This window comes from Lygodium microphyllum, chromosome 12 (genome assembly GCF_053477565.2).
Source record: "Lygodium microphyllum isolate KBCC chromosome 12, Lygodium_microphyllum_v1.1.10, whole genome shotgun sequence".
Lineage (NCBI taxonomy): Eukaryota > Viridiplantae > Streptophyta > Polypodiopsida > Schizaeales > Lygodiaceae > Lygodium > Lygodium microphyllum.
The window spans coordinates 48,792,570-48,813,851 of NC_141146.1; the positions used below are offsets into that span (position 1 = coordinate 48,792,570).

The 21,282-nt window shown below is 39.7% G+C and overlaps 1 protein-coding gene across 2 annotated transcripts; it reads right to left on the reverse strand.

Annotated features, from left to right (window-relative positions):
• Positions 1–3,203: 3,203 nt before the first annotated feature.
• LOC148027738 (uncharacterized) lies at positions 3,204–20,881 on the reverse strand. Of its 2 annotated transcripts, none has more exons than XM_087689438.1 (7): positions 20,431–20,881; positions 19,992–20,126; positions 19,755–19,907; positions 4,500–4,610; positions 4,204–4,257; positions 4,017–4,104; positions 3,204–3,941 (listed from the first exon to the last, which is right to left on the reverse strand). In XM_087689438.1, exons 1-7 carry the CDS (start codon positions 20,707–20,709, stop codon positions 3,853–3,855), a joined length of 909 nt encoding a protein of 302 aa, XP_087545564.1. In that variant the 5' UTR covers positions 20,710–20,881; the 3' UTR covers positions 3,204–3,852. The 2 variants fall into 2 exon arrangements, with proteins under 2 accessions (XP_087545564.1, XP_087545563.1); XM_087689437.1 differs by having other exon boundaries at positions 19,992–20,129; positions 20,431–20,879.
• Between the last annotated feature and the right edge of the window lie 401 nt (positions 20,882–21,282).

Consider the following 21,282-nt stretch of genomic DNA (forward strand, 5'->3'; position numbering starts at 1 on the left):
TACAATGGTACGTCCCTATATGTCTATTGTCAATATCACGAGTTGCAATGCCACATGGAAAAGGTATCATGTGTAAGAGCCATTCAATGTGCCCATTCTAAAGTCCTTATTTGAGGTGAAGATATATAATACAAAGGGTCCATTAGTTAATGCTAAACAAGAGAAGATTGAGTAATCCACTTTAGGAGTAGCCATGTTGTTATCTAAAACATTTTGAAATTGGCTAGAGATCCAATGAGTTAGTTGTTTATAACAACCTAGTACAAGGCACATGTTGATATTCACGGACCAAAGAATGTAATTAATGATGGCAATAGGAGGCAAGCATGGTGTTGTTGCCAAGTTTGGGGATGCAATTATTAAATATATTGGGGGTGTTGATGCTCCAAAGAGCACCTCCAAGTCATCTTATATGCAAACACAAACAATATCTAAACATTAAAAGAAGCCCATTCACACAAAGAACATGCAAAACAATATGTTGAAAGCAAGAACCTCTCACCATGTACTTCCTTTGACCATGAATGCTACACAACATGGTTGTACTTAATATGTATGGGCTTATCTTAAACCAATGCAAGTGTTTAGGGAAAAGGATATCCCAAGCTTCAACATCTTGAGAACTTCAACATAATGGGGTGCCAAACAACATGGTCCTTGTTGGTTCTGCTCTTTAGACAGAGATCATGCTTTTCACTTGCATGTGCAAACTTATTGAAGGAAAGTCAATGAAGTGTTGAAAATCCAAAAACATACATTTCTAAATCGAGTGTGTTATGCAAAGGTTTTTGGCTTTACATGTGACCCGTGCAAATATGGCACTTAAAGTGAATGAAGCAAAATCGATTTAACTCATCTATTTGGTATATTGCAATATAATTTGATATAAAATTACACCATCTTAAAAAATCTAAGGCTACTTAGATTTAATACACGCAAGCCTTGAGTTTAAGATCTATTTTAGAAATTGTGCAAGGAACATCCATAAGAAAGAGATGATAGGACCAATTACAAGAAAGGTTTCACAAGCTTTGCTATATATAGAAAACATATCAAATAAGCAACAGAGATTTTCAAGGGATGTACATGCAGATGAAAGATATGTCAAAGATCATTGATTCTAAGATCAAGATGAGGGTTTATGTAAGCATTTTGACTTAGTTTATAATGATGCGTACTAAAGTATGTCATAAAGATTGTTTATTGTAAGATGAAGGTCAGGCTTATGCAAGCATTTTGACTCATTTTATGACATTTCAAACAACGATGTAAGTTCCTTTATCACCATGATGTGTCATAACCTACTTGATTCAACTATTGGTGATCTCTAATCCAATATAAACTCTAAATATTGTAAATATGTTGTACTGGTATGTGACACCTTGGCTTAACCTCTAAATTTATGTATGAGATTCAAAAATCTATATCATTCACAAAAAAAGATAAATTTGTTGTTTCCCATCTAGAAGCATCGTAAGCATTCTAGTTAGTGAAGTGTCAAATACTATAACTTCATTCCTAGTCTTGCAACTATATATGAGTACATCTACACTTCAAGGTTCTCAACACACAAAAAAACAATGTTTCCAATATTCTTCTCTAACTAAATAGTATGAACATACAAAACAACACACTCGTATTGAAATTAGAAGGGTAAATCCCATCATTGTATTGGTACATGATTAAATTACATACTAATTGTGTTTACAACATCAATACAAAGCACCTCTTTGTTTTATGGTCATATTAACATAAATATAAATGAAATACAATTATTCCTTTACAAGTGATGAAATTGCATACTAACTACGTATATATTAGTACAAAGCATCTATGTATTTTATGCTGGTGTTAAAGTAAGTTAATGTAAACATAAATGAAATACATAGGATTACTAGTCTACTTTGAATCCAAAAATCGATTGTGATTTATTCTAACACTGAATATTATGAATAAACTTAAAAAATAATCAAATTGATATAAAAGCAAGACCATATTCATCACAAGATGTACTAGTTGTTCAATAGGTTGTTAGAGAGTCTCTACTTGCACGTGCCAATGTACTCCTCATTCTTTGACCAAATACCCTTACAATTAGCTACAAACATAATGCACTTAACATAACCTTACTTGGTCTATACTTTGTCCAAAGGAGTGGCAAGAGGCACATTCTAAGTTCAAAAACCTCTCAATTCACCAATTGTGTGCAAGAACAAACCATCTTCAATGATATCAAAGTATAAAAGTGCAATGAACCAATCCAATTATTATCGTTATCATAAAATGCCCAATCCTAACAACGATCTTGCTTTATTGGCTGTCAATGAAGAGTAGCACCTAACCATAGAATGTTCACCACATCACTTGAGTTTTACAATCATGAACTTGCTTAGGATAACAAACCCATATTACTTCTCACAATGCAAATAATCAATGTATTTTGGAATTCGCAAACAAATATGCATTGTATTATTTCAATGTAATGGAACTTAATGTTCACTCTTATATCATGGAGCATTCACAAACAAAATTATAATGTTCATGACCTTGATTCCTTCTAAAGCGCAAGAGATCTTTGCTTCCATTGGCACCATCAATGTTTATAGCTTGGAAAGGATGCCATTGTTCTAATTTGGAAAGATCTATTGGATCAAGTACAATTACCTCATAAGATGCACGAGTATCATTCACAAGATACATGAGCATCATTCATTAGTTGAGTTGAATATTAAAGACATTTAACTAAGTGGGTCAAATAGCACATCATAGCAAGTCCACCACATGCTATTGTTATGTCTAGTGTGCTAGCTGCTAGCATGGTGTGCTATATTGGGGGACCAGGGCTTTGATGCCCAGCGATTCTTAACACATTGTATAGCCTATTTAACTCAAATAGCATATATAATAGCCCACATCCTTTTTATCCATCGGAGTTCACACGAGTGTAACTCTACCCTTCAATGCAACCCACCATGTTCTTTCTTTAAATTCACTTCAAGCAATGTAACATTACTCATTTTGTAATGTTTTGGTATTCAAGACTCGCATCAAAATTAAATTTACAACTTGGGCAATTCTCGAGTTTAAAAGCGAAGCTAATGCATGTGCTAGGTAGAGATGCTATATTCATCATACTCAACAGTAGCTCCATTGCTGCTAAGGAGTTAATTTGACACTAGGTAACACTAGGTAGCCTTGCAGAATTCATCGTACTCTGAATAAGCACTATATACTCTGCAGGCAAACATGAATGGTAATGAAATGTTTTATCCATCCCATCCTAGGGGATTTACATGCCGACCCCTGAGGGATAGACCACACTGTCCTACCTCTGCCAGGGTCCATACGCTTGCATTGGCCTGTTTAGCCTAGGATGCTTACATCTTTCAGCAGGTTTGCAACATCCCACTAGTGTGTTTGTGTGTATATGTGCCACGCACATGAAAGACTGAATGCCAATAGAGAGGATAAAACTTTCCCTGCTTCAAATACCTGTACGCATCTCTGAGATTCCCACTGAGCAAGCTCCACCTCTCACCCGTTTCACGCATGTACTTCAGAGATACAGCTCAGAACATCACAAAATTGTCAGATCTCAAATACCCTTGCAAGTCACCCTGAGATAATTACAGTTGTTCTAGACTTCCCATTGAAGTTCCGGGAAAAATAACCCTCCCCAGCACTCTCCTTTTAGCAGGCACTTGTTCTTTCTCATGAGAAGAGGCGCCCATTGCGATGAAAATGGCTCCATTCAGCTCCAAAGATCAGTCACATGCCAGGCTCCTCGCACGAGTCAAGGTCTGTGCTTTGTGCAGTAAGAAAAACAGAACAGGTGTCCCCACCTTCCATGTTTCAAGACTGCAGCATTGGAGGTACAAGCCAATCAGTGGACCCCATGTGGCCCATTGACCGAACAATTCCTTGCTTCAAGTTGTCTGTATCTGTTAAAAGCAGCAGCTCCTCAATACTCATAATGTGCACAGAAAACTTTACTTAGGAAAAGATCAAATGCACACCTTGGAGACTCGAAAGTATACTCATCAAGAATTTCATCAACCCTTTGCATGAATCAATGATATCAAGGGCAGCTTTATGCAATTGTTCCTGTTTATACCAACACATTTTTTAATTAAGCCGTGACTTTAAAAGACAGAAAGATCACAATAAAATTTTGAGAAGAAATCTCCAACGTGCTCTACTTACCAGTTCTTCCTCATCACCTGTATTCCCATATAGAGGATCATCTATGTCATCAATCTGTACATCAACATGGAAATACCCAGTGGCACATTTGTTACTGTTGATAGGATACCTACAGTTGAGTAAAAAAGAAAGAAAATGTCCCACTCCTTTGGCATGATTAAAAGAGCAACAAAGAACAAGTACTAAAACTTCTAACAATCAATTTGAATCACTAATTTGATCTAAACAGCCATATGCATGCTAGGACTATAGAAACCTCCTAGCATCAAAGGATTGAGAAAATTACCAATGCATACCTTTCTTTCTGTACAAAACTCCCCCAACCGTCGAACCTTCCAAGAATACTGATTTTCTTTATCAATGGTTTCATAAAGGGTGACGTCTTTCATTGCATCAGAAGCTGTAAACTATATATGAAAGGGAGGTATGGTCAGTGATCAATAATTAGGAAAAGCTATGTCACAGCAGTGGTCTGATTAACATCTGCTTCAGTACAAGAAATTCACTTCAAACATCAGAGAGAATACATAGCTACAATTCCCTTCAAATTTTGCAGTTGTACTGAAAAGCCCTTAAAACTCTCTAAGAAATGCACGAGTTCATCAGCAACCTTCATATATTCATCCAGAACTCAAGTGCAAGCTAACACTTGTAATCAACTCTTCTACTAACAAATTGAAGAAGTGACGCATCATGGGCACTTTTGTTACATGTGTAGTTTGGGTGGCAAAATGAGGGAACTTTTTGGATAATGACACAATTTAGCTTAGCTCCTTTAAATTTGAGATGGTTGTGTTTAGTTATTCAACCACCTCCGTGTTTCAACACAAAATAAAGCCCTACATTTGTACTTTCGTATCAATCATCTATCACTTCAATCTATTACTTAGTTCTTGTATACTTGCAAAGGCTCTCTCTCTCTCTCTCTCTCTCTCTCTCTCTCTCTCATGCTGAGAGAAGAACCAGACCAAGACAGGACAATGGATTACACAGCAGAATGGATGATAAAATCCAAAATTTGGAAGAATGGTGCAAAGACAAGCTCTGGGAGTACAAAAAGACCATGGATAACAGCATTACAACCACCAAACACACACTTGTGGAGAAGTTGAAGGTGAAGATATGAAAAAGGAAGAGCTGAATATGAAGATGGAGATGGAGGTGCCGAAGCAAGAGAAAGCAGCACTTTCACTAGAGGTGGAACAAATCAAAACTGAGATAACACAAATGAGGAAACAGACAGCAGACATTCAGCAATTAAAAGAGGAGGTATCTATAATCAAGTGATGTCCCAAGGACAAGGAAATACCAGGGGAGGTCATCATGGCATTGAAAGAAGAAATGACCAAGAAATTGGAAGGTCAGCTTGAGCCAAACAGCTAGGTTGGGTGGAGACGGTGAAGAAACATGTAAAAGAGGTAAAAGAAGCCAAGCAAAAACAAGATTGTGTGGTCATAACAGCACCATTGAGGAGGAGAGGTTGAGGCAAGCACAACGTCTCAATGCCACATCATGGGCATTGAAGAAAAGCTCTCCCGAGGATGATGGTAAGAGACTTTGTAGACTGTTGGGATACAAGGAGGAGGATCCACTTGTTTAACAAGGCATGGAGGGTGGGAAAAGAGGTGAACAAGAAAAGGGCCCTTACACTTCAGTTCAGAAATGAAGAGCAGAGAACATCCTTCATGAGGGTGATGAACACCATAAGGCATGCATGCCCCAGATCATACAGGCACAGAATGAAGGGAGGAAGGCTATTTACAAGGATGGTAAAGTCATCACTGATGGCGAGGCCATAGAATAGGGAATTGTGGCCTACGAGATAGACATTAGCATGGCAACATGGAATTGTAATGCCCCACTGTGGTCACACCAAGGGAGATTGGAGGAGGTTATTGAGACACCAAAGCAAGGAGAGAGGACTCCCTTGGACCAAAAGTACACACAGGAGTCAGCCTACTGGGAGGGCACTAGACAGCAAAGCATGATATGTGGGTGAGCTTGGGTGGCTATGCTCTGTCAACAGGATTTATTGGGGAGGCTCTTCATCATGTCTCAGACATGTGGATTGGGGTGGAGTTACCACCAAGACCAAGGATATATATTGCACTATGCTACTTCCCACCGAAGGGATCTAAATTCACTAGGGGAGGAGGGAAGAGGGGAGAGGGAGAATAGGACATAGCAAAGGAGGAGAAGGGATCACAATCACCCTTTTTGGATCTATCATAGGATATCATACACTTTTCGAGCCTAGGGGAGGTCCTCTTAGTAGGGGACTTCAATGTTTCAACTCAATATCACCAATGCAAGATGTATGATTTTGAGGAGTCAAAGATACTCCACCCACTAGACCCAACAAAGAGCAAGGTGAGGAGGACAATGGAGGATTGGGGTCCAGATAACACAGGGTATGGATGATATCTGCTGGAGCTGGGAGCACGCATCAGCTTGTTATTTATAATGGGGTGGAGAGGTGGCCTTCATTAGGAGCAAACAGGTTTCCAGCCCACAAGATCCAGTATGATGGACTACATACTATGAGTCTCTTCTTTTGGCATACCAGCAAGGTCCATAGGAGTGGACCACACATACCTCACTATCACATTGACCAACACAAAGTACCAACACAACCCACCACAGCCACCTCGCACCACCTACTCTACACATGAGCTTGCCTGCATCTATACACACCATATATATGAGGGATTCCTTCGGGTGGCCCCATTAGCATCACTAGCTATACTCACCTCACAGCTTACCTAGGTCCTACTTTAGTAACAAGTGATGGCTGCCTTGGGGCCCTGCAAAGCAGAAACACTGTCCTGAACAGACCTAACAAGGGGGATGCCAAGATGGGATGCGGGGCGTCCTTGTCCCGTCCTCGACAGCCATTTCCGTATCCTGACCATCCCCTACCCCATCACGTTGTAAGGGATGGCTGATAGGGGATGTTTTTGACTAGGGACTTTTTCTTTGTCTGTTTGATATTTTGGGGTCTTTCAGCCTTCTTCCAAGGAGTTTAACATACTAGTTATCTTTGTTTCCTCCCTCTTTCGTCACACACACACATACAAAATCAGCATATTCTTGTATGAAGTCGTAGCAAATCAGCCCACATAACATACACAGTTTTCCTACAATGGAAAATACATGTATGCATGCATGCACATGAATATCATCTTTGGTAGTACACATTCACCCACACATCCACCCACCACATCACATGCATACATTTGGTAACTATGAAATTTAAAATGTTATTTATGTATGTTGTCCCCTCCCCTGTCCCCTACTTTTGGCCATAATCGGTCCTCAACCCCCTCCCCCTCCCCATCCCCATCCCATGTTACTATGGACTATCCTACACTCAGTAGCCACCTTTAGCTTTCCCCATCGCATACAGTGGATACACAGTACAAGGTATGGGGCCAACCCCCAAAACACTTGGTACGATGAGGAGTGTAGGGCACGGTACTGACAACTTCGGATGCAAATTGCACTTGGGCTGATCATAGAGGAGGCCAAAAGAGAGTGGCATCATTTTGTTGAGCTAATAATGCATTATCCTGACTTAAACAGCCCCAAAACACACTTAATTAATGAAAAAACCTTCTTATTTTAAAAAGAAATGCCATCCTCCAGGATTACGATGTCCCATATGCAAAACCCTAATTTGAGTGCCCCAAACTTTCTATAAATAGAAATGCAGCCCACCACTCTCCCTCAATCTCGTTTTTGCAAGTTTTAGGGGCCATATCTCTACTACCCACACCCCCTTCACTGAGGACATCGCAATCAGAGCCTTCCATGGTGGTTTACTATCATCTAGCACCTATTTCCAACCTTTGTACTTGTCACCTACCTCTTGGAGCTATCGCCAACATCAAGGAATTCGCCTTTGCCACTGCCAAGGCCAGTCACCATAAGTAGGAGCTGTTGCCATCATCATCCTGCTTGCGTTTGCTGTCAGCCTCTCTCCTGCAATTGTCGCCATTAGCATTTGCACTATCGCCATCAATTTCCACCTATCACCCTACACAGTTAACTTGCATTTAACTCTTTTGCACAGTCGCTAATTTCTCTCTCCTTAGGTACCTACGTTTTTAGTCTTCCTCTATCCTACATTGCCATCTACATAAAATCCAACCTTCCTTGATTACCTTTGTTGGTGTTCGACACTGGAAAGCTGCCTTTGTTGCTACGATTCGGGATCCGTTCAAAGTACGACACACAACCTCTGCCTTGATCCCAAAGATATGAAAGTTCCAGGTTCAATATTCACTGCATAATGTGTTTGTTGCATGAGCATTCTATATTCAATATTCATTCACTTTAATATTCATTGTGTTTACGGTCTCCGAGTTACCCTAACCCTAACCCTATCTATGTTTATCAATAAGTGCTTTGTCATACAATTGGGTTTGTGTTTTCTACGTTTAGAGCATTTCTTCACACACTTTACTTGTTCGAAATGGCAAGAGTACGACAAGACACACTATTGGAACCTTCCCCTAGAATTTAGGAGCAAAGATGTAGCTATAGAATAAAGGAGCTTAAGAAAGCCCAAACCATACGCCTGTTGAGGACCTAGGGATGGTTTATGCAAAGCGCCTATATGATGTATCACACCAACCTTCCATACCACCACCAATAGAGCCATGCCCCACATCATCAACCTTCTTCAAGAGTAGCATGGTGGAGTATGTTGATCTAAGAAATGCATTCCATACTGATTGACCCCTTAAATAGCCCCAAAACAAGCTTAATTTAATGAAAACACTAAAACGGAGAGCAATTCGAGAGAGTTCAATGGAACCCTAATTTAGGAGAATCCATCCTCATCTATAAATAGACAGGCTGCCCCATTCAATCTAATCTCTTCCATGCACGTCACCCTTATGTGCAAATCTTAGCTATTAGTCTCCAACCACGTGGCAGCCTTCGCGACTACTGTCATCACCTTGTTTGCTCCTTTACTACGAGATTCTACTACTACGTTTTACTACGGCATTTTACTGCAGCATTCTATTGTGGCATTTTACTATGGCATTCTACTACTGCATTCTACTGCCACATTCTACTGCAACGTTCTACTACTACATTTTGTTGCTTCGTCCACATCATCGAGCATCATCCTTTACAGTTGCCTCACTCTCCTCACACTCTGGTGATCAACATTTAGTGTTTTTCTCACTCCGTCACTCCGATTGGTAGTCACAACACTTCGGATCCGTCTCCGACGAACACTCTCCGACACACTACTCTACCCTTGGGCACACTATATACTCTTTACATTCATTTACAATATTCATTCACTTCAAAGCTGTGTTCTTTCTATCCCTTCTTCTGTTTGTGTTTGAGTTTTGAGTTTTACTATAATAAAGCATAAATGCCTTAGTTTGGGGTAAGTATAAAAGGTGGAGGTGTAACATGTATAGCATATTTTTGCCATTTTACAAACATTACTTGTTTGAGGTCTCAACCTTCCACCATCTAAGAGGATGAATACTCTTGGCCACCATAGCTTGGGATGCATACCTTGCTAGAGCCTCTCATCATTTGATTCTCAACCAACATTGGTAATACCATTTCTTGCCAAGCCACCTTGGCTATGGCTTCTTGGTATTTTATGTCTATTTCTTGTATTTTCAGTTTAAAAGCTTGCTGTGGAATTTAGCTCTATTACATTGGTATCAGAGCATGGACTTTGATCCATGGGAAGCGTCATTTTCTTGGAGAATTTAGTCATTGGGACAAGAACCAATTAACAAGAGCACCAAGATTTGGTCACAGGGTTTGGTACAATTCAAACCGTGACTAGTCAGAGTTCTCTGCAATAAGTCGGGACTAATTTTGAGGCTTCTTGAAAAAGATCTTGAGGAAGATGGAGATTCTTGGCCGAAATAGTAGGACGTGGTCAAATGGAGGTCCATTTTGAAGGCTTTTAACCCTAACTGAAGTCTAAGTGGGGTTACATTGGTTAAACTGAGATTACTTTTTAGGGACAGTTTCTCTCTCTTCTTCCTTTCAAGCTTTTCTCCAAGAATCCATGGAGTCAATTGCTGAAATCTTCTTCCAAGAGCTATTTTCCCTTGAAGAGACATCACAGCCTGATTCTTTGTATCAAAAGCTTCAGATTGAGTAGCATAGTACTCACATTTGATGAGTATGATCAGCCAGGACAGCAGGCTGAATTAGCACATTTTGCGCTGAATTCCCTGCTCATCTTCTCCACGTTTCCAGCCGTCAATGGCATCATCTATGGCCTGTACTATCCATAATCATCAATCTCTGAGTCTCCAATCTAGCTTACTCTACTGAAGCCCATCCTCTTGAGCATTCTTGAGCTCTCAAACCCTAGCTATGGCAGATTCAAGACAGCAGTGATTTTCTTGAAATTTCTGCAAAGAATCAAAGGGCTTTTACTCTAACAAGTATCCTGGAGCTTCTTCAACACTCAAGGGACTGACATTGAAGCCTTCTTGGACGTGAAGCTTCAAAATATGGTGGCTATGGAGTCAAAACAGGGCAGCAAGCTTCAAGAATCCAATTCTTGAATTATCTCCTTCAATTTCATGGGGCTTTTGTTGTCTACAACCCCGGAAAGGTGCAATTGAAGGTATTCTTCAACGATTTGGTTTACATGGAAGGAATTCTTAACGTTTGAAAGCATTTTCAGCCCCTTGAACATGGCAATGTCTAAAAATTCATGGAATCCATGATTCTAATGAGAAATTACATGCATCAAAGCTCAAAGGATCTTCTCCAACAAGCTATTGTGGATTTCGATCAAGCCATTGACTTCTTTTGATTGCATTGGAGTAATCTTATCGATCGAGAGCTGAAGATTACTTGGGAGCAATCATATTGAACAAATCCTTCTTGAAGATTGGTCTTATTGATTTAAATCTTGGTCTATTGATGGTGTCTTATGCTAAAGGTTGATTGATTGGATTCATCCACTACTTTCCATCAGCATTAAAGAGGTAATTCTAGTACTTTCAGCTTAATCTCTCTTTTATCCAATTGTTGAACCAGTCCTATAGTTCATAAGAGAGATTAAGTGTAGTAAAACCTCTTAATTCCTATTGAAAGCATGTAGAATTCAACCCAGGACTGATTATGATTACTTGATGAGTTCTTTTCTGCCCATTCAAATGTTGAAGCTCAATTGATTGCATAAATGCTACTCACTGCCTACTTGACTTGGATTTTTGTTGGATGGTTGAGTATTGATGCTATAGGACTGAAACAATGATGAAAAGGGTAAGTGGGAACATTGTAAAAGCAGTGAGTCACTGCAAAAGGATAATGCCCTATCCATAACCCTTTTCAATTCAGTCAATTCCCAATACCCACTTGCATTTCATTAAAAGTTCAAAGGCTTTTTCAGTCAATGCATAGCATTCTTGTTTAATTAGCCATTAGAATGTACTTGCCATGTTGGTTCCCGCGAGGAAAAGCAGATGCCAGGCAAGTCGGGAAGACAAAAGAGAGGTGACCCTTTCTTCCCGATTAAGACCCTAAAGGGGTGCACAACCCGGCTTGAGGTGAAACTTTGCACACCCCCCTTGTCTCAGAGCCCATGCTATTTTCAAATTTAGGTGCAGGTACATTTCCATTATCAAAGTTTGACACAAGTACAGCATTGATCAACAATAATCAGGGTTCCACAAGTGATTGGTGAACCATTGGAAGAGGGATAGAGCATCTCCTATTTTCAGGACACCTATAGGTGTTTGACACATAAAACAGCAAGTATATACCCATCTACAGGTTGTTCTTGAGCCCTACAAGTACCCCATAATCCTTTCCTGGTTGCTACGATGGTTTATAAGGGTTTCCTTCACTCAGGGTATTCCCACAAGGTCAAACAGGGTTTCCACAGGGTGTTAACAGGTTACAGGAATTCTCTGGACAAGTACACAGTTCCTATTACAGAGTGATCTGATTTGGGATCTTAATAGCTTGATTTGAAAAGGGGATCCTAAGCTCCGATTTAAATCAAAAAGTTGGGAGCAAAAGTTATGGCCAATTTACTAACAGGGGGTCTAGTGGACTACACCTAAACAAGCTGTCTAGAATACATTGTTTGAGTTCATTCTACCCATATACCTTATTGCAAGCTGAGATATTAATAAATCTGGTATATCCCCATATAATAATCTTTCCATAGAGCTATTAAGCATTGGAATTGGTGCCATATTCCGAGAGAAACAAGGGGTTAAGTGACACACTATCTACTACTACTGTATAGTTTCTTAATGGCCAGGAATAAGAAGAAAGACCCTATTACTGAGGCATTGAATAATAGTGTCAGAGACTTCCAAAAGGATCAAAATTACACAACTGAAGGCCATAATGTTAATCAAGTAGATGAAGAATTAAGCATTGGGATTGCTTATAGCACACATCAAAGACAACAAGACATACATGAAGAGCATGCAGGGAATGATTATCTCCTAGTGTCAAAAGAGCTGGGACATGTCAATGAAGACCTTTCTAAGGATTTGAAGGCTTTGATTGAAGGTTTAACCCATATGAATCAAGGTTTGTTGCAAGGGATGGCACAAGTAAACCAAGGAATCTCTAAATTGCAGCAAAGCAATAAATCCTTATTCCAAGAGCTCATCTCAACCATAAAAGGAATCGGAAGCAAACCACAAAGAGAGCCCCAAAATATTGAAGACTCCCATGCAATTCCCTTTGTAATCCTTCCCATCCAAGCAAAGAAAAGTCTTAGCCAATAATGCATACTTTTGAAAGGGGAGAGCCATCTAGAGTGAGAGGCAACCATCATCCTTCACAAATTCACGGTATTCATACCCCAAGGCCTCAGTTTAGCAATCCAAAGGATAATCATAGACATGAAGGGGAACATGACTAACACTCGATGGGACAGTGATTATTATGGATGTGACCCCTTCTACAAGAATTTTTATCATTAGCTATCAACCCATGACATCCCAAACCAAGAGCATGTTTCAAATGGATAACCCTCATCTCATGGTTTTAGGCCACTTACTTTTAGACAAAATTCATGGAATAAAGATTCATGGAGACAACAATCTCATGGGCATCCATCTTACAATGAAAAAGGATATAAAGAGAAGATCAATATCACTAATTTCAAAGGAGATAATGCTTCACCTTCGGAATGGGAGGAGTGGATCAATAAGCTTGAATTGTACTTCACCCTTTACCCTAGAAGTGAAGAGGCCAAAATTAATTTTGCAGCTCTTCATCTTGAAGGTTATGCCTATACTTGGTGGCGTTACATGCAAAAGATTGGGTAAAATTTTGACTCTTGGGAGAAGTTCAAGCAAGCAATGATTGATGTCTTTGTATCTCCTTTGGAAAAATAAAAGCTTCAAAGAAGATGGTATGCCTGCGCTCAAAGGGGAATGTCCGTTAGAGACTATTCCAATGCCTACTTGAATCTTTTCATGTATGTTGAAGGTATTTCAGATTTTGCTAAGCTGAATAAATACATTTTTTGTCTTGACCCTGCCCTATCATCGGAGATAGAAGCTCAACAACCAAAAACATTACATGAGGCCATACAATTGGCTGAAAGATACTCTTTGAAGTACAAAAGAGATGCAGGAAGTTTTCAGCAAAGAAGTATGGGCAATAATATTTTCAATCAACCTACAAAGTATAGGCAAGTTTTCAGCCAATCAAGAGACTCTTTTAGACAAGAAAACAGAGGTTATAACAGTCCAAACAGTTATAACAGCAAAGTGCCAACATTTCCCACTGTTTATGCCTCTAAACAGAATGAAAATTTTGTACAAAAACAGGGGCAAACTTTTAGAAATGTGGCTGAGCCAAGAAGTACTTTTTCAAGAGCTGAAAATGCTCCGAAACTGCCCCAAAACAGTTCTAACAACAACTTCCTCACGACAAACTTCGGGAAATGCATGCAAAAGGATTATGCTTCAAGTGTGGGGAGAAGTGGTCACAAGTTCATAAGCTGAAGTGTAAAGCTAAGAACTCAAAAATCAACATGGTGATCACTCAGGAAGTGGAAGTTGAAGAAGAAGAAGATCAAGAGAAAAATTTGCTGCATGTTGATACATATCCAATGGTTGAAGAGATTCATGAAGAAGAGCATGCCACCAACAAAGGATTCTATGATCCCATGGATGGATTTCCTTTTGATCCAGGTGATAATCATGATTCTCATGTTTCCTTGTATACCATCTCATATGATGCATGGACCGGTTGCAAAGGGAAAATACACTTAGACTCAAAGGTTTCATTAATGGTAAGGTTGCACATATTCTAGTGGATATGGGCAGCACTCATAGCTTCGTCAACACCAAATTTTTGAATGAGCTGAAGTTACTATCCATTGATATGGATTCTTCCTTCCAGATACAAGTTGCCAATGGTACATATGAGTCTAGTAAAGAAGTGTGTCCATGTACTTCAATTGAGTTATCGCCCTCTTGCACAATAAAAGTAGACTTGATCACTTAGGATATGGGGCCTATTGACATTGTCATTGGTTGTAATTGGCTGAAAACACTTGGCAATTTTACCTTGGACTTGAAGCAAATGCAAATGGAATTTAATTGGCAAGGACACCATATAGAGTTAAAAGGCATAGACCACAAACAAATAGAACTCATCTCCATGAAGAAATTGCGAAAAGAAATCAATGCAAAGTCGTGCATCTTCACTCTTTTGCTTGCGAAAGTAGATGAAGGACAATCAACAAATCAGCCATCTTCTTCTTCAAAGAAAAGAGATCCAAGATTAGAAGAGCTATTGGAGAAATATAAGGATTTATTTCAGCCACCATCATCTTTACCTCCAAAGCGAGAGGTTGACCATCCTATTGACTTGTTGCCCAATCCAAAACCTATCAACAGACCTCCCTATCGCTTGTCCAAGTTTGAAAGGGAGGAAGTGGAGCGTCAAGTCAAGAAATTGCTGCAAATGGGTTTAATTCAGCAAAGTCAATCACCGTTTGCCTCTCCTGTGCTCTTAGTCAAAAAGAATGATGGATCATTTCGCATGTGTATTGATTATCGGGATTTGAACAAGTCAATGGTCAAGAATAGATATCCTATTCCCCGAATTGATGATCTTTTGGATAAGCTTAAAGACGCAAAAGTCTTCACCAAAATAGATCTTCGATCAAGTTATCATCAAATTCGAATGAAAGAAGGAGATGAGTTTAAAATAGCCTTCAAGACTGAAAGAGGGTTATACCACTTCTTGGTTATGCCATTTGGACTTTCCAATGCACCCGCTACTTTTCAAGCCCTCGTGAATAAAATATTGCAGCCCTTCTTGTTTTCAAAACAATTCTTGTTTTCTTTGATAATATCCTAATCTATAGTAAATCCAAGGATGAGCATTTGAAGCATATGAGAGAGGTCTTTGACACTTTACGAAGACACACACTCTTTGCCAAGATGACGAAGTGTTTTTCATGGAAGATGAAGTTAAATACTTAGGTCATGTTATGGGAGAACAGGGGATTAGAGTGGACCCCAATAAGATAAAAAGTGTCAAAGAATGGCCTGCTCCTACAAATGCAACCGCTTTGAGAGGATTCCTTGGATTGTCATCCTTCTATAGAAGGTTCATCAAGAATTATGCTCATGTGGCGGCTCCATTGACGGATAGGCTAACAAAGGAAGCTTTCTTTTAGAACTCCATTGCCGATCAAAGTTTCAATGAGCTGAAATCTCTTCTAATTTCAACACCTATCCTTATATGTCCAGATTTCTCTAAGGAGTTTATCATATGTACGAATACTAGTAGAAGAGGAATTGGGGCTGTTTTATGTCAAGATCATGGAGTCATTGCTTATGAAAGCCGAAAGCTTCATGACAAGGAGCGTCAATTACATGTTTATGAGCAAGAGATGTTAGCAATATTGCATGCTATCAAAGTGGCATCATTATATGGCAGCCATTTCAAGGTCGAAAGCAATCATCGTGTACTGAAATATTTTCTTTCACAACCAAATTTATCTCCCAAGCAACGAAGATGGTTAGCTACTCTTCAAGGATATGACTTTGAAATATCTTATATGACTGAAAAAGGCAATGTGGTGACGGATGCCTTATCAAGAATGTAGGCATGTTCCATTTCTACCATTTCAACCGTGCATAAGGATTGGATCCATGATATTCAAGAGGAATATTTGATTGATGAGCAAGCATCAAAGATAATGAAGAAATTTCAGCAAGGCAAAGAAGAAGAGTATCCAAATTTCAAATGGCACAACGATCTTTTATAGTATCGTGGTAGAGTATTCTTGACACTACAATCTTCTTTCAAAGACCGTATCTTGCATGAGATGCACTCTTCACCCTTAGCAGGACACCATGGGTTGTTCAAAACGTTTGACAATATCCATAAGAGTTTCTAGTGGAATGACATTTGGAGGGATATTAAGGATTATGTTATGCAATGTCTTCCGTGTCAGCAAAATAAAGATTCCTCTCTTCTACCCGATGGTTTACTTCACCCACTTCCTATTCCCCAAGGCAAGTGGACTGATATTACAATGGATTTTATTGTGGGCTTACGTACAACAAAGCATGGATGAAATAGCATTTATGTGGTGGTGAACCGATTGACTAAATCAGCTCATTTTATTCTTACCAAAGCTCAATTTACAGCAAAGCAAGTGGCTAAACAGTACATTGAATGTGTTTTTAAGCTTCATGGTATGCCATTGAAAATAGTATCCGATCATGATACTAAGTTCATGGGAAGCTTTTGGAGGAGTTTATTCACTTCTACGGAAACAATTTTAACTCCTAACACGGCATATCATCCCCAAACCGATGGCCAGACAGAGCGTGTCAATAAATGGTTGAAAGCCTATCTTCGTCATTTTTGCCATGACACTCAAGCTTTGTGGGATCATTGGTTACATCTTGTTGAATTCTGTTATAATAACACTCATCATATGAGCATTGGCATGTCACCATTTGAAGCACTTTATGGCTATAAAGTACAAATACCTTCAGCCCTTTTTCATGAAGACGTGAATCCACAAGCCAAGGTTGAAGTTGAGAAAATGGAAGCTCTTTTGTATCAATGCAACGAAAACATTCGAAAGGCACAAGATGTTATGAAGACTTATGATGATGAAAAGCGGAGACCTTTGGCGTTTGAAGAAGGAGATTGGGTATTCCTCAAAGTGCCTAAATCTAGGCATGCTTCTCTCAAAGGCAGTCATAATAAGTTAGCTCATCGTTACTATGGCTATAAAGTACAAATACCTTCAGCCCTTTTTCATGAAGACGTGAATCCACAAGCCAAGGTTGAAGTTGAGAAAATGGAAGCTCTTTTGTATCAATGCAACGAAAACATTCGAAAGGCACAAGATGTTATGAAGACTTATGATGATGAAAAGCGGAGACCTTTGGCGTTTGAAGAAGGAGATTGGGTATTCCTCAAAGTGCCTAAATCTAGGCATGCTTCTCTCAAAGGCAGTCATAATAAGTTAGCTCATCGTTACTATGGGTCTTATCAAATTCTCAAATGAGTTGGTGAGCTTGCATACAAGCTTGATTTGCCTTCTTCAACAAGGATTCGTTCTACCTTCCATGTTTTCCAACTTAAGAAATATATGGGTCCATCCATAAAGGTTTTAGAAGAGTTACCTCCCATGGATGAAGATGGTCTTATCATTTATGAGCCTGAAAAGGTTATTGGCAAAAGAAAAAAAGTTTTAAGGAGCCGTTCGCTACTGGAGTATCTTATTAAATGGCGAGGTTTGCCCATGGAGAAGTCTACTTGGAAACCATCATCACAACTTGATTCTTTTCCATGGCTTTTGTAGGAAACAGAGTAATATCTAAATACGACAGCTTGCTGTATTAAATTTCTGTCATAAAAATAATTGCTCTACAGTCATCAAAATTGAATGTTTATGGCATCGTTGGATACTAGGGATTGTCCTCTACATTTCTATAGCTCATACATGATAATTGGACATTCCTTCTTCAAGTTATGGCCATTCTTGTGCAGCAACCTGTTTTGGACAGTTTCCAGCAATATATTCAAATTTCATACCTATACTTCATTGATATATGAGATCTTCTTTAGCTTGGAGTTTCATTACAATATGGATTCATCACTTACAAAGCTATCCTTGTAATCTTTCTTCATCAATTGTCCCAATTCCAACTTTAAGGACAAAGCTCTTTTAGGCCGGGATGGCTTGTAATAAAGCAGAAATGCCTTAGTCTGGGATAAGTATAAAAGGTGGAGGTGTAACATGTGTAGCATCTTTTTGCCATTTTACAAACATTACTTGTTTGAGGTCTCGACCTCCCACCATCTAAGAGGGTGAATACTCTTGGCCACCATAGCTTGGGGTGCATACCTTGTTGCAGCCTCTCATCATTTGATTCTCAACCAACATTGGTAATACCATTTCTTCCCAAGCCACCTTGGCTATGGCTTCTTGGTATTTTATGTCTATTTCTTGTATTTTTAGTTTAAAAGCTTGCTGTGAAATTTAGCTTTATTACATTTACATTTAGGGTTTGACTTTTGCTTTATGTGTCTATGTTTGTCTCATTGTGCTTCTATCATGGTCGTACACTTTGTGTTTTCTCAATGCAAACCCTAGCAGTGCCTCCATACTCTTCTTCACATGGTATCAGAGCCACTGCTCTTCTCAAGAGTATCCTACAAATATTGTGGAGTGCTAGTCTTTGCACGAGGCACATAATTTGACTCATAACCAAATCATAACATCACGGACACCTTCTTCTCGTGACCCCATGATATCTTATCAAGCTTCTCCATCACTGGAGACCCTGAGAATGCATTATGGACTTGGTGAGGAAGATGACACTCCATATTCACCCTCACCATCCTAGCTTCATCATTAGGCTTAGGCATTGTGGTAGAGTGAGTAAAGGTAGGGATATTAGAGGTAGAAGTTTGACATAAATGAAGAGAAGAAAGGAGAAAGGAGGAGCAATGGGAAGACAAAGAGGGAGCGGAAGAGGATAAGAGGTTAAGTACAGGTAGTGAGGAAGAGGAAGATGAGAGAAGTGTGAGATCTAATGCAAAGACTCCTTTTCTCCAAGAAGGGTGAAGGCTGAGCAAGAAGTTTATTCATTCAAATGGGCTGTTCGACTCAAAAGTCCCTGAAAATAGGGGCAGAAAATGGTCACTTTTGGTGCCAATCGTCACTTGCAACTCGTGTATGATCTAATGGTAAAAATAAAACGGGTCTATTCTGTACACAAATGGAATGCAACTAGGATTGCAGCACAGGACCCTATGGAAGTGAGAACCTACAAAGAAAGCTTTTGTTCTCACAGCAAAGTAAATGCAGGTACAATCCTTTGTGGAACAATTTCTTTAGTTTTAGTTAGCAATAGAAATGTGTCATTGAGAGAATAAACCTTTGCAGTCATAATTTGCAGCTGAAGCTTGTATAGCATGGGTCTTTCTGTGAAATGAAATCTGATTACATACTACTTAAGGATTGGATCACTTGCACATTATTGAAAATTTCTATTCAACCAAATAAGTGAATTCAGCTGTGATACCTTATCCATAACAATTATAAGATCGTATTCTACAACATCAGCTGCACAATCAAAAAGGGATGCTGCCTGCTTCTTGACTTGCAAGCCAAAATCATTAGCAACTTCCTGTGTGCGCTGATCAGGTGGCTCACCTACATGGTAGTCCCTTGTACCCTGGTAGAACAAGAGATTCAGTAAGGCAATAAAAGACTCTTGATCACATCCAATAATGATAATGGTGTAAACTGGTATACTGACCTTGGAACTGCATTCAAGCACATCCTCCAAACCCTCTTGCTCAATCAGTGATGTGAAAACTGCTTCCGCAAGCACAGAACGGCAAATATCACCTTCACTTAGAAAGAGGATTTTTGCTTTACCACCTGCAGCATTCTTCTGGAGGGCAACAATCCTTTTTCATGAGAGCTTTTGATATTTCCTGGCTGCACTCATTGAAGAGTGCTCAGCCACTTTGTGCATTGATAATTGTTACAAATTTTGTCCAAAGAAAAATGTGTGTATGTACCCGTGCGGACTTAAGCACACAGGCATGCATGAGCTACAACAATGTGCTTTCCCAGTACGTCATATACATTCTGTGGTGGTGCTGAAATAACCTTGTGAATTGACTAAAACAGAGCATTGGTTTGTCAGTTGTGTGTGTGTGTTGTGTGTGTGTGTGTGTGTGTGTGTGTACCTGGGATTTTGTTGGATAGCTGCGGAAGACAGGATTGACGCAGTTGCTACTGACGTCGAAGGAGAGCGTCTCCTCCTCGCGAACACTAGTGCGTTGCTGTGGTGAAGCAGAAGAAGAAGAAGATGATGATGATGATGATGATGCAGAAGCTGCAGCTGGGGGTGGGAAGAATGTCCTTCTGTTCCTATGACTGAGGATGGGAAGTCTCCTTCCCGCAGGTGTGTGAGGAGCTACAAAGCCTGAAGTGGCAAGCGAGGAAGCTGCGGCAAAGGACGCCATGCTGCAACTACAATCGCTCTACCCAGACGTTTTCCTCCCCTTATACGAGTATCCCGTGACCTTTTTCATCCGGTGGTCCCCAGCATATATGGCATATGCTACACAGAGGATGTATCATGTATGTTCGCTTGGCTGAGCTCGTGATTGAGCATTTGCCTTCCGAAGTCCATGATCCATCTCCCTAACTTCCTATATAGCACGGTTGCTGTCCTTTGCTCGCAAAAATTGAAACAAAACAGCATGTGGTACATATAATAATATATACTAGCGTTTCGCACGCGCTTTGTGTGTGGAACGCTAGGCCGTATCGCGACATCTTCGCTCGCGAAAATTGAAGCAAAACAACATATGGTATGTATAATAATATATACTAGCGGGAACGCTAGGCTGCTTCGCAGCAGTTTCGCATTGCCGTGTTAAATAGCACGGCAATTTCGTTCAATAATCAATTTCTCCTCTTTCTCCCTCCTATTTCTCCTCTCCATTTCCAATATGATTTATTTTTCTCTTTCTCTCTCTCTCTCTCTCTCTCTCTCTCTCTCTCTCTCTCTCTCTCAATTAATCTCTTCCATG